Source organism: Phaseolus vulgaris, chromosome 8 (genome assembly GCF_000499845.2).
Source record: "Phaseolus vulgaris cultivar G19833 chromosome 8, P. vulgaris v2.0, whole genome shotgun sequence".
Lineage (NCBI taxonomy): Eukaryota > Viridiplantae > Streptophyta > Magnoliopsida > Fabales > Fabaceae > Phaseolus > Phaseolus vulgaris.
The window spans coordinates 6600724-6614925 of record NC_023752.2 but is presented as its reverse complement, the minus strand read 5'-3'; the positions used below and the strand labels follow the sequence as shown (position 1 = coordinate 6614925).

The window sequence follows — 14202 nt, the reverse complement described above, 5'->3', positions numbered from 1 at the left end:
ATTTCTGAGTCCATATATATACTACTAACATATTTGTCTAAACTTTGTTATTATTCTGACCAGGCTGTGAACTGAAAAACTGAACCAAATGATCTTTAACTGAGTTAGGGAAAGATGACATAATCCTAATCCATCTACTGCATATATTCCAAGCTCCCACTGCCACATTTGCATTCAAAGAATAAATGTCTGATGGTCTCAAATTCATGTCCACACATAACACAATTATTACTCCCTACGTGCAACCCTCTTTTGATCAGCCTTTTTATGTAGTTTTTTTTTATAAATCAACTTTTGTTTTATTTGTGAAGGAATCCACTCTGTAGTAGTCATTATAATGACAGTGATGAGCATTGCAAGTCCTTCTTCCCGATTGGTAGGTTAAAGAATATGCTTGCATACCACAATTTTCACACATTCTTTAGTTGTAAATATTAATCGTATTTTCTAATTTTGTGGCCTAATTTCCCCTTTTTCATTTAAAACACTAATTGAAATCTTGTTGACTAAATAAAAAAAACAAAAACTATAAGTTACATCCAATAACTCATCAATGGATAATGTCTCGATAGCGAGTGGCCCGATAAGGCCAACAAACACTCACTAGGATAGGCTCAAAATTTCTTTGATACCATATTACAAAGTGGACTTTAAGCCTAACTCTCAACCTCATAAAATCAGCTTAAGATGTGAGGTTTGCACCTACTTATATACAATGAAATATCCTAATCTCTAGTTGATGTGAAATCTTCAATACACCATTTTCAAGAATACTTATTAGATGATCACTGCTTAAGAGAGGTTCTAGAAAGGAGGAGTAACTATTATTAGGAGACATAAGATACCCCAATAGTCCATTATTTTTTGTGATATTTTTTATGAGAGATATTGATTTTATTAGTCGTTTGACCTATTTCTTTTGGTTAATTAATGTTATATTTTAGTTGGTGTTGTTATATAAAATAAGCTGCAATGTCACACGTCTTATATAAAACAAACATCAAACGCAGGCAACCTTTGAACAAGTAATAACATATTTGGTTATGTTTTAATATTATTTAGCAGTGTATTTCATTTTCAACTATATAACTACATGTTTGAGATTGAAATTGTTATTTTATAGGTTGAGGAATTCTTTCAAAATAGATAACATATTAAAAAGAAAGAAAAAAAAGCTACTAACTTCGAATATGCTGTTGAAGGACACATTTGATTAGGACATGGCTAATGTTGAATAATTAGTTTTTCCATGTCATTTAACAATTGTGTAGAATAACTTGATTTTCAACAATACACTTACAACTTCTAATTAAAATCCGAAGTAAAAACCTTCAAGATCAATGATGAATATTAAACTTGTGGACGTGGGCTTTTACAGCTAGCTATCATCTTCTACTATTCAACTTTCATAAATTTTCCTTCCACCATATCAATTTCAACTTTCAACTCTTGCATCTAATTTATTATTAAAATAATAAAAATGTTTTTGTAAAATAACGAAAATATCTTTCTAAAATAACAAAAATAACCTTAAATAAAAAGGGTGTAGATAAAAAAATACTTCCAGAATTCCTTTTTCAAAATACGTTTTTGGATTTAGATTTCTAGAACACATTTTTAAATTCTGATTTTATTTTCCAAAACACTTTTTTACATTTTGTGTTTTGGATTTTCTTTTTCAAAATACATTTCATTTGGATTTCCATAACACATTTTTTAATTTCAGAAATTATTTTCTAAAATGCTTTTTTAGATTTGGAATGTATTTTTTGCATTTCGGATTTTCTTTTCCAAAATAAATTTTGACTTTTGAATTATAATTTTGAATTCCAAATTTTTAAATCCAAAATAAAAAATAATTTTAAATTTAAAAAAATAATAAAATATAAGTTGAAATTGATATGGTGAAAAAAAACTTCCTACACTTTTGATTTTCTCTAAACTAGGGCTCTTCCCAAAATTTGAAGACGCAAATGTATTTTTTTTATTAAAGAATAAATAATAATTCACACAATAAGTATTAATGTATTTTACTTTTATATAATAAAAAATTACAATATTAATATAAAAAGTTAATTACATTATTTTTTTAAAACTTCATTAATAATTAAATATGTACAATTAAAATTATTAGTGGTTTCTTAAAAAAATATTACATATTAATATTGATTATTTTTTTAAATTATTACATATTAATATTATTTTTTTCTTTAATAAATATATGTGATCATTATTAAAAATTAAATATGTGTTGAATCACCTTAATTGAGATGAAACAAAATTAATAAAATTGAAATTTATAAATGAAAACTATAATTTTTATTATTATATAAACAAATATATTAATATTAATTGTATTAAACTCACTCTTTACCCTTTCACAAATATAAACAACGTTATATAATTTATATCCAATATTTAAAAAAATAAAAAACACATATGGGCATAATCACCTATGCATAATTAATGACTTGGTTAAGGGTAACAATTTAAAAATTAAACGGAGTAATTATTAGTATATGAAAACCAGAAAAATTAATAATTGTAGTAACAATACAACTATACTGTAATTATTGTATAAATACATATTTTATACAATATAGATATTCATACGAGTAGAATTTTGTTTATATTTTACAAAGACATAAAGGAGACAATTCTGAACGGTTTTATTTTGTCTATAAAATAATTGAGCATCAATGAAGCTTTGTGTTTGGTAAGGTTATTCGCCATTCCTTGTTCGTACCAACATCAAACTTACCATTCTCTCTCTATCGTCTACTTCTAGGGTTTCGCTTCTGCAGCAACGGATATGCTTTCTTCTACACATCAAAGGTGTTTTTTCTTTTCTTTTATCTTCAACACAATCACCCATTTGTCCTCTACCCTCAATTTCCCCTGTTTCTTCAGAAATTTCCATTTTTAGTTTTTTTCTCTTTCTATTATATTCAATTTTATTTTCGAAATTTCCCCCCATGTTGTGTTGATTGCGAGAGATTTAACCCAAAAGGTCTGAATTTCATAGCCCATTACTCAATTGGTTTTCATTTTTTTAATATCGCTTGGTTTAGTGCTGGGTTGCTAACGTTTTTCACCCTTCACTTGCAATATGTTCAATCATTTCCTGTTTGTGTCATTGTTTGATTAGCCTGTGGGGTGGAAGAGTTTTCAATCTCTGTATCCCCATTGTTATGCTATAACTTCGATAAAATAAAGGGGGTGAAAATTTCCGAATTTTTTAGATATGGGTGTATTTATTTCAAATTTGGCTTCAACCATTCATGAAAAGGAAGCAATTTGTGCATAAAAAAGTTGTAAAACAAGACCATACTTTTTGTTTTGAGTATCTGTGTTTTACACTATAAAGTGGCTGTTACAGTTGACTTTACGAGGAAATTCAACCCGGCTTGAGAAGATTCCTAATTTTGTTTGTTCACGATCATGTCCACAATGGAATATCATAAAGATTTTATCACCTATCTTGATACTGATACGTGTCTTAAGATACTCATGTGCCTGGATGATCCTGCTGATTTTGTTCGTGTCACCTGTGTCTCGCGATCTTGGAGACACTCTGGTGAGTTATACTAGTTCAAATTATGCTTTTGTTTCTCAACTGTTGCATCAGTTTCATGAAAATTCAATTCTAGTTCCTTGTTGCCTTGAATTATACATTACGTTTCAAATTTGATCAACACTGTTTTGGCTTGCAGTGATTGCAAATGGTCTTTGCAAGCAGCTGTGCTTGAGAATGTTTCCTCAATTATCTAGATTTGCTTTTGTTGTTGAACTGAATCAACATGGAACAAAGGAACATGAAGAGGTTGGATCTAGTTATTCTATGGAATGGCTAGTGCTACAGAGAGAACATAGAGTTTTTTCTTATTTAGGTAAAGCTCTCATGTCATCTGTTGCAATGAATTGCATTGCTAAGACAGTTGGTGCTTCTAGCACTGATAACTTTCCTCAGGAGAGCATTGATAATACACTTGAACCAAGAGATGTCATTTCTGGTAGATATTCCTACTGGTCAAGTGATGGACAAAGTAATCCCAATGTGCCTGAGACATTAACGTACGAATTGGTCTCTCAAATTTGTGTTATTACAGAAATCAATATCCAGCCTTTTCAAGGTGCTCTTTAAAATATTCACAAACGATGACTTGACCCATCTATTCTATACTTTCATTTCCTTTTTGCTAACAATATCATGCCTTTTCTAGCTCACTTTCAGCTGGGGTCACCAATATACTCAGCAAACTCTGTTCGGTTTAAAATGGGTCATCCTAAAGACTCTTTAGATGCTTTCGATGAAGAATTGTTTGTGTGGACCTATACTTCACCGGAGTTTCCAATGTCTCAGGTATTTAACTTACATCTTATCTAGTTTGTCAACTTGTTTTCCAATGAATAATTTCTGTTTCATTGATTGCTCAGTGCTTGTGTGAAAAAGTAGATATTTCCTGTTAAAGGATGCTAACTCTTCTGTAGATTGTACTCGGAAGTTTGTCCCAAATTGTAATAACCCCCTTCTATAACCAGTGAACTCCCTAGTGTTATAAATGTGATGCTTTTGATTGAAGAGAACAGAATATTGAAAAAGTCTTAATGTAACTTAGGCTTATTTTTTAGCATCAGATAAGCAAGACCTGGTTTTATGAATAAATCACCATGTTCATTATTGTTTGTTGTCTTTTGTCATCATCATCTGGTTTATTAGGTCTTTAGTACAGCCACATATTGTCAAATTTATGCATGCACTGTTATGTCTGTACACCATATACTCTCTGCATGATGTTAATTCAAATCTCTTTTAAGTTCTGTTTAAGAAGGTCACATCATATGTGTCATCGGGAGCTTTCATAACTCTTCCCTCTTCTTTACCACATGATATGATGTAATAAGATGTCCACCCATAAGTAAAATTTGCTTCTGTCTCCCAGTTTCCTTTCCATTGTTGAAAATAATGTGAATCATCCTTGGTCTATTGGACGAAACCATGCCAGACACATATCTACATTGAATTTAAATCTAAGAGGATCATTTGCTCCTTCGAAGATTTTCAAATTTTATAATCACTTGATAGGTTGATGCAATACTGGAAAAGCAACCAGATGGCCTTAAATTTCTCTTATCGTGTAGTTGGCTAAAATGATTGAGGTAAATAAATAATTAAAAATTCTACATTCATTTTCAACCAAGAGTACATCAAATCTAACTGTTGGCAATAGATGGTGATTTGGTGGTTATTTTTTATCAAATAAAAAACAGAGTACATCAGATTTAACATACATTGGGTGGGAGGTCAATATACTAGGAAGTGAATCTTCTAATTGGGCCTTTTTCCTATGGTTACTTCACTGGCTCATGTCATTAGCCTTTTAGGTTTCAGAACGGGCGTATTATTCAAATTCCAGCATGACCTGCTATTTGATATTCTCCTATTATTCAAATGGTTACTTCCCTATTCTGTCATTTTCATCCCTAGTGACACTATGCTACTAATTATTTCATTTAGCCATAATATTAAAAATCGTATTTAAGCATCATGTTGACTGATATGGAGGAGTCAATTCCCCAACTGCTATTGTGGGATGGCAGATCGCACATAAAGACTCAAATAAAAATGGTTGCACATTTCATAAATCATAATGAATTATCCAAAGTCACATTCGTATGCAATAAGAAGGAATATTTGGCTGATTCTAAAATTATTAGCATCAATGTTTTGATGATTTTTTTTGTGTATCCCTTTACATAAATTTTAGAGAAAAAAATCCTTGTGAACAGGAAAACCGACTACAGAAGTTCAAGCTTCCAGAACCTGTGCTTTGTATTGGGGGTATCTTGCAGATTGAGCTTTTGGGAAGGGTACAGAGACAAGAAATGGATGGTTTGTTATACATGTGGTGCGTTCTGTTCTTCCTTTTGGTCTCTATTTGTCAAACTTCTTTTGTTGTTGAGGTTTTATGAAACTTAATTAGTGGCAGAGCAGATTCAGTGCTAGGTTTTAATGTCCTTTTTATCTTTAAAAATGTGACACAAGTCATATTACAGATAGTTTTGTTTAGTTCCTTACTTGAAAATTGTGATTGCAGTGTTTCTCATGTTCAAGTTCTGGGAGGCTCATTGTCACCACCGTTCAATGTGGATATTCTTCAGCCCTCTGGAATGTTTGTGTTGAAGAGGGACCAGCTGGCCAACCATCAGCCGGTAGTGACATCTGGAAATGAATCTCAAGATGTTTCCGACGAGCAAAGAGGACTGGGAGATATTCAGCGGATTGTGACTATATTGCGTGCACAAGGAGTAGGAGTCGTGGAAGATGAGTGGGATGAGGATGAATACGATATTGATGATTTTGATCCAGAATTTGCCCTCTGATCTTTGCTTGTTTTTATAATCCCCTCCTAAATAAAGAAAAGGGAAAAAAATTAGAATCTCCCCAGGCGAGGAGTGATTGCATTCCAATTAGTTTTCCTGTTTTCTTTATGTTTACCCTTCAAAAAAATCTGGTCTTTCTCTGCTTTGCTACTCATCTGATTCTAAGAATTTATTTCTCTTGTAGATATCATGTTGGACAAATATTGCGCCTTTTTTATCTGCGGTTTAACATGATGCTTGAAACTTGAGCTCTCAATTATGGGGTTTAACATCTAATGCTCTTTGTTGACAACTTCATTTATCACTAACTATAAGTATAAATTACAAGTATGATAAGCTTATCGAATTTTACAATGATCTTCTTAGAAGTTATATAAATGCTGATTTTTTATTGGTCGACAGCATTAAGGTTTTGCACTTATTAAGTAATAAATAGTGAATGCAAATTGTTTTGTTGAGGGTTTGTTTACCAAAAAAAAGTAATGGTTCATTAAATTATAGAATTAAATAATTTATTTATTTGTGCTTAAATGACAGTTGACTATGTTTCGAATTTAGTATTTGCCTTGCCTTGTCTGTAGACAATTATGAAAGAAAGATAAAAGTAAAAACAATAAACAACAGTTTTTAGAATAAACTAAGATAAGAAAATGTTATCTTTAAACAGGTCTTGCGAAGATAATATTGAGCAAAAGTTAATGAAAAATATGTTCTTGGAATTTCAAAATCTCTTACTAAATTTCACGAAGATTCTACGTGTATTCTTAGACTACTAATTTTATAACTATTTGATTAATAGAATTAAAAAAACTTTAAATATAAATCATTAAATGCATATTTAATTTGATAATTTATTTTCAAAACTTTTCTCATTACCTTTTAAATGCTTTTGAAAATAAATAACTTATTTTGTTTTCCTTCTCAACAAAAATCTCCTTAAGGAATTTTAAAACAAATTTGACAAAGTATAGTCGAAGCTTTTCGGATCTTCATCAAATCTAATAATGATTTTCTTACTTTATAATTTTGGTAATTATTAAATCAAATAACATCCCACTAAATTATTTTGGTAATATTATAATCGAAGTTATAATATTTCACTGAAATATTTATTTTGATCAGATAAAATTCTCTAATTTAATTATTAAAAATTATTTTTTATATAAAAGATTGAGTCCTCGTCCAAATATGTAACTTCATAAATTCAATATTAAGTGGTATAAACCTAATCATCATTAACTTACTAATCATTCAACGAGGTAGATCTTTGGCAACATTTCTAAGTTCTAAATATTCAAGATAATCAAGTAATTTAACGTATAAAATTAATAAATTTACCTTAATAAACAGCTGACAAATTCTATTTAACTAGTTAATTTGTTCAGTCCGATCTAATTTTCAAATCTATTTCTTGACAAGCTGAAAATTAACAAGTTACTAGTAATTTTACTGGTGCAACGGAATTTATTTTAAAAATATACTATATTTATTATATAAATTTTGTTTGATAAAAAAAATTAGAAAACAGTAATAAATAATTTTGATTGCATTTTGTTATCATTGAATAAGCTTCCATTACATCAAAGTAGACAATAGAAGTACTTGTAATTGGTCTCTTAAATAAAAAATCAGAATAAATATAGAAAGTAAAAAATATGCAACACTTAACAAGTTTTTGTGTTGTTATTTAGATTACATTGATATTTGTTTGTGTTCTTATTTAGACTACATTCATATAGTCTTTGAATTTGTACTATGCACGTGAATTTTGAAAAAGAATTAATATTTATTAGTATAAATAAATTTTATAAATAATGAAAGAAATTAATTTTATGTATCATATTTAAACTAAAATAATAATAATAATATTATAAAATAATTATGATAAAAAAAATACTCTAAAATTATATATATTAATTTGAATTGGTTTTTTAGAATGATTTGATATAATGTAATGTGTAGATTTGAGAGATATTAAAAGAATGGTTATTTTAGAATTTTTCTGGTGCTGAGACGTGGAAAAACTTTCCCCCAAAGTAAGTTTCGTTTGTATATATTTTTAGATTGATCTAATCCAATTCAAAAGTGTCTTGACACCAACCCCATTTCACTGACCATTCATTCATCTGTTCAACACAGAACACCACAATTAACCTTTTATAAACATCAAATGAGTCCTTTTATTGAGAAATTCATCGCATTCATTTTCTCCTTCAAAGACCAATTTGATGTTATCTGAAGAACCGTTTTGACAACACAATAAAACATTGAAGGGAAGGGGTGAAATAATTTGCTGTTGGATGTCTTTTGGCTGACAAATATGTATGTGATTATGGAGCAACATATTATTGTTGCATTGCATAGATACCCTACACAGCAGTTTTTGGGAGCAATTGTGACTGATGAAAATTGGTCTCACCAACTAACACTTTCTGACCAATTCATATAATTATTTGACTACAATGAGACCTCGTCAGAACCATTCTATTATTCCCCATACTTCACGAAGTTTTGGATTTGGCCGGAGCAGGAAGCAGCTGCATTGCAGAAACCAGAAATTCTTGTTAGTGAAACTGCTACTCCTAAGAATGTTAAGAACCCAGGAAAGAAAAACCATAACCTTCAAACGATCAACAGACACAACTATTACAAAACTTAATTTGAAACGTTGCTAATGTGGTTCTACTGTCTTTGAGAAAAAGTTATCAAGAACTCATTTTGTCTGCAATTTTTGGCTCTTGGTCAATAGTTGCAAAAAGGTTATTGTTTGTGAGGACATATAGATCATGGATACAAGGTTTTAGGGACGGAAAATAGAAGCACAGAGGAAGAAGCATGCTACAATTATACTAGCAAGTACCTGATAGCAAGATATTAGAGATGATACAAATCCAAATGCCCCAGTAACACGTGGAGTAACAGTCTTGGGTGCCAGTTGAAGCAGTCCAACTGCTACTACCATATCAATTCCTGCTTTGATAAGTGATAGAGTCCTCTCATTTGACTTGTTTAGTTTGCCACGGTATTGCTCATCCTGCAGACATAAGTAATTAAATACTCAGAAAAGTAACGCAATCACGGTCCAAAAGTAAAACAAAAAACAGAAAGTTTGAAGAATTTGGACACGTGCATGGACAACATACATCATATTTATTCTTGTTCTTGAGTTCTTTCTCTAATTTCTTCATTGATGCAGAGAGTCTTCCAAGCTCCCCAAGCTGATCAAAGTAAAACATATTACAAGGGTAAACAGTGAAGAAACTTGAGGGCATAAATGCTCGCATGTTAGAATCAATGAAGGTAGGTAAAGCTACAAACCTCAACCAAGGTACTGCACGCCGAGGAACCCAGCCAACAAAAAAGAGATATCCGGCCAATTAAATCTGTGCGTTCTTTATTCTGTAGTTAGACGCAAAACTCTTACACACTGCTAGATGATTTCTATATAATACAGAAACGAACATGACGCCAAAGAAAACATATTTTATTATTTCCTACCTGGTAGATTCCAGATCTGCCAAGCCACACAATTTGATCAAGAAACAAGAAAGTGGAGAGAAGTGCATTCTTGGACTGAAATATAAAACAAAGATGAAAAAACTTGGTTGGGAAGAGAAACCTTGTTATAGGTAGCCAACTAAGTTTCCTGATGGAAATTAGTCATCAGCAAAATCAGTAGGCACGTTACACTTATAATATAGTAACCAAAAAAAAGATGAGAAAAGATTAAATGTTCTTGCAGTTCTCATACCTTTCCCAACAGAATTAGGGGCAGGGGAGTGCCCTGTGGTGTTGGACTTATCAAAGCATGTAGGTCATTGACAAACTGCAAATTAAAGAGTGAAGAGTACTGGTCATTGCATGAACTCAATAGTTTGAAACACCTAATTTTTTTGCCAAAAATGACTGTTCGAATTTTATAACTGGCTAATACTATAAAAAAAAATTACAATATTTGACTGTGTTTGATTTATCCTTTTCTCTGATTATGACCTTGGAACCCAAAAAAACGAGAAAACTATGCATACTACATGTTTCTAGTCTTTTTCTAAACAAATCAATCAAAGGGGATACATATAAGGAAAATTATACAAAAGAATGAAATATCATTATACAGAAGCTTCCTAAGTGAGAAAAAGAAAATATGAAGTTATGAACAGATGAAAAAAAATGTTTCAAAACTCGGAAATTAAAAATAACCTAACCTTAAAGAGACGGAAGACCTTTCGTGCCAAGCTGGTTGTCTTGTCTACATTCTGAGCAGTACCAGGTTCCCCGTTACTCACAAATTTGGAACCATACTGAATTGCCCTGCATATTTTGTCTCTTGTTTCAGCCTTGCCCAAATATAAAACAAGAAGACCAAGTTCAGCCCTTGTTGCATCCAACGTACTCATCTTCTACACTAATTGCTGCTATATAACAAAATGACACCACAGTTCATGTCAACTAAATTAGGAAAAGGAGTAGGTGATGTAAAGAGTGATATTGTCATATTAAATATGGAGGTGATGGCGTTCAGAGCTCTCACTTGATGCAGCAATATTTTGCAAAGAGTTTTTGTTTTTAAAAGAAAAAGGTGTCAGATTAACTTGTTAAACACTCCAACTCATAAACTAAATGCTACTAATATTAAAACAGTAAGAACTAAGTTATTATCATAATTTTAAAAATTATGAAAATCTTTCTGAGAATTACAATTTAGCACCTCCACAAATACTTCATCAAGATCACAGAAGCGCGATAATCAATTAGCTGGAACATTTAGTAGACCTTCCACTTATCTAAGTGACATCATTCATGCGATACTGTCTAGTTTGAGTTTCTATAATGAATGTGCATTTGAAAACTCATCCTTCTTGCAAACATGAAATCGAATAGTAACACCGTTTGTATTTAAAAATTGAAGAACACAAGGCAAACACAATTTCATCAGATTTCAATTTACTACTAAATAAAATCATTTTTCTTTTCATTTTCATTCATTCTCTCAATCTCCATGAAAGGAACTAAACAATAGTATACTGAGAATGTTAAATTATAGTATGTATATAACCTGTAAAGGTCCAATTCTAACCTATTGGGGCATACAATCTTCAACTACAATAGCTTCAAAGCTCAAGTGGTAGGTAAAATATGGGGACAAAATCATGAAGTAGGTTCTACCACCTCACAAACACAGAGTAACAGCCCCTCAATTCTGTAAAAAACTACTTTATCAGATCAGATCAGGATCTGTTAATTTAGTTGGGAAACTAGAAAATATTCATTTATATAAAATCATCGTGAAAAAAAAAAACTAAATTGAGAATGAAAATTTATGTATACACATTCTAAAAACAAAGTTGTTAAGCTTTATAGTTCTCATAATGAATACTAAGAAACACAAATTTGTTAATCTCCACCCTACCAAAGTCCTAGTTGTTCCTTGCTTGAATATTCCTCAATTTCCTCAAACCACAAATCCATTCTCACAAATACTGTTTAGAGCATAGTTATCAGAATATTACAATTCACTATTTGAGTCTTATGGTTTGATACATATTGGTTGTCTAACCTATTTGTATCACCAAAAGAAATTTAAATGATTTTGTATCTTATGATACATAAATGAACCTATGTAATTTGTATCAACTATACAATTCAATGATTTGTATGTTTCTATCTTTTCACCAATTCCCATGAAAAGAAAATGAGATTAAATGTGTATTGAATAGGAATTTGAAAGAACACTTGTGAACATATCCTATTTGATTATTTCACCTTTCTTTGTCACAAAATCATTCAATACATGTAGTTCATTTAGCTATTCAATTGTTTTGTATTCATTCTTCTAAAATAAAGACTTCACAAACTTAGATATAACTAATAGTTTTTTTTGTATGACTTCTGCTTAAGTTGTTTTATCTATCTCTACTTTAAATTATTTACATTGAATATTATATATCATCTGTATATATTTGAAGTAATTTTTCATTGTACCTGAATTTAATGATAGAAAATATAGTTGGCAATTCAAAATTGGAATCTCAATTCAATAACCTTTTCAAAGCACTCAAGCAGCCACTAATTGACCATCTAATCCTCCTCAACAACAAAAGGTTTTTTTCCACTAAGTGGCGTCAGCTATCAAACAATACAATTGTGTTCTTCATAAACAAGAAGACATCTCCTAAACTGTCACCCTTGGAAATAAATAGGGTAAGTGATAATAAGAAGATATTTGGTGAGGGCAGCTCAGCAGAAAAGAATAAAATTCCATACTTATTGTATTAGTGCTTCCAAATGTGACTACTTTAGATCACATCTTGCAAGGTTTAAGAGGTATTTTTGAAACTCTATGGTAGGGAAATTTACACATTTTGTTATATAGAATCACTAAACCACTATTTTCTATGAATCTGTTGTTCTTCGGCATACCAACAAATATGACGAATAAATTAGAACGACTGCACGAATACTCTACCTCTAACTTTAGATAGCTTCAATAGAATAGGATTTGAAAAGAATTATTTTCAAGTTCAAAGCCAAGAGAAGAGAGGGTTTATTTGCGAGAATAAAAAAAAAAACAAGACAAACTTCTGCATATTGACCAGGTCTCCAGGGTACTTAGCAGTTAGAATTCACCCAAAACAACAACCATCAGGTTTATCTAGGTAAAAATATGGAAAACATCAAATCCAAGTTTCTCCATTAATCAGGATTAAGATTCATGTTGTCAAAACAAAAAGGCTTAACTCAATTACGCCATGTTTGGCACGTGATATAGGATAAAGGAGGAAGAGAATCAATCCATCTAAACTACCCCGAAGTCCAGTTACACCAATCCCCTTCCTATGTTTTAACAACAACCACATCTTCAAATCTTCGATTTCCCTCATCGTTTCTATCATTTCCAAAGCAACCAACCACACTACGAACAACACAACATTCACAACAACAATAAATAGCCAACCCAGCAAGTCAAATCATACGACCCTATGAAATCAACACCCCTTTAAGTTGACCCAAAATCAAAACTCCCAAACCCCATCTTCAAAGATTGCAACTTTAGTATCTCAAGCTGCAAGGTCAAAGGATCAAACAACTGGGGCACGTGAATTCCCAACACTAATTAAACGAATAAAAAGACACAATAGTGTGTGTGTGTGAGAGAGAGAGAGAGAGAGAGAGAGAGAAGAGTACCAAACCAAGGTTGTTTGGGGATGGGAATTGTGCTGGGGAATCGGAATTGAGAGAGGAAGCTTTTTGGTTTGGGCCTGTACTACGGTAGATAGAGTTGTGATAAGGGCTTGTTTGGTCCTCTCTTTTCGGAGCAACCAAACAAATGGAAATGTTAATCTAACACCGTTCGATGATTCCAATGTCAACGTGCCACGCGTTGAAAGTTCTTAACTCCGTTTGATTGGGCTTGGATTGGATCAGTATCGTGAAGAGATTCAACACAACTGGGTCGCTTTGGTTCTTGCCACACGCACCCCAACAGCCTCCACTATGCCGTGACGTAAAAGCTTATCTTTTTACAAAATAAACAAATAAATTTGTTTTGAATGGAGATGATAATGGTTACACCGTGGATTGTGGATCGCTGATAAACGAACAAGAATGTTAATAAATTAATCACATTTCTTCATTTCCTACCATATCACTTTTAAAACGTATGATTACTTTACCAAAATAATTTTCTCATAAATTAAAATTAATTAATACACATATTAAAAAACAAACTTTTGAAAAGCTTCTAAGTACTAAATAGCTTCTATAAATGGTTTCTGTTTCAATTAACTTTTATCTTATTGATAAAAATTATAATAAATA

General features: G+C 31.2%; 2 protein-coding genes across 3 annotated transcripts; one reads left to right on the top strand and one right to left on the bottom strand.

The window, feature by feature from the left end:
* Positions 1-2656: 2656 nt before the first annotated feature.
* On the top strand, positions 2657-6640 carry LOC137823879 (F-box protein At4g00755-like). Its single transcript, XM_068629188.1, has 6 exons — positions 2657-2835; positions 3380-3577; positions 3714-4133; positions 4224-4363; positions 5791-5909; positions 6099-6640. The coding sequence occupies exons 2-6, from the start codon at positions 3442-3444 to the stop codon at positions 6382-6384; spliced, it is 1101 nt and encodes a 366-aa protein (XP_068485289.1). The 5' UTR covers positions 2657-2835; positions 3380-3441; the 3' UTR covers positions 6385-6640.
* A 1922-nt stretch (positions 6641-8562) lies between these two features.
* Positions 8563-13971, bottom strand: LOC137826738 (peroxisomal membrane protein 11C-like). 2 transcript variants are annotated; one of them, XM_068632869.1, is made up of 8 exons: positions 13570-13971; positions 10590-10799; positions 10136-10210; positions 9883-9957; positions 9703-9783; positions 9528-9602; positions 9245-9418; positions 8563-8921 (listed from the first exon to the last, which is right to left on the bottom strand). In XM_068632869.1, exons 2-8 carry the CDS (start codon positions 10779-10781, stop codon positions 8886-8888), a joined length of 708 nt encoding a protein of 235 aa, XP_068488970.1. In that variant the 5' UTR covers positions 10782-10799; positions 13570-13971; the 3' UTR covers positions 8563-8885. The 2 variants fall into 2 exon arrangements, with proteins under 2 accessions (XP_068488970.1, XP_068488971.1); XM_068632870.1 differs by having other exon boundaries at positions 10590-10796; positions 13570-13890.
* Between the last annotated feature and the right edge of the window lie 231 nt (positions 13972-14202).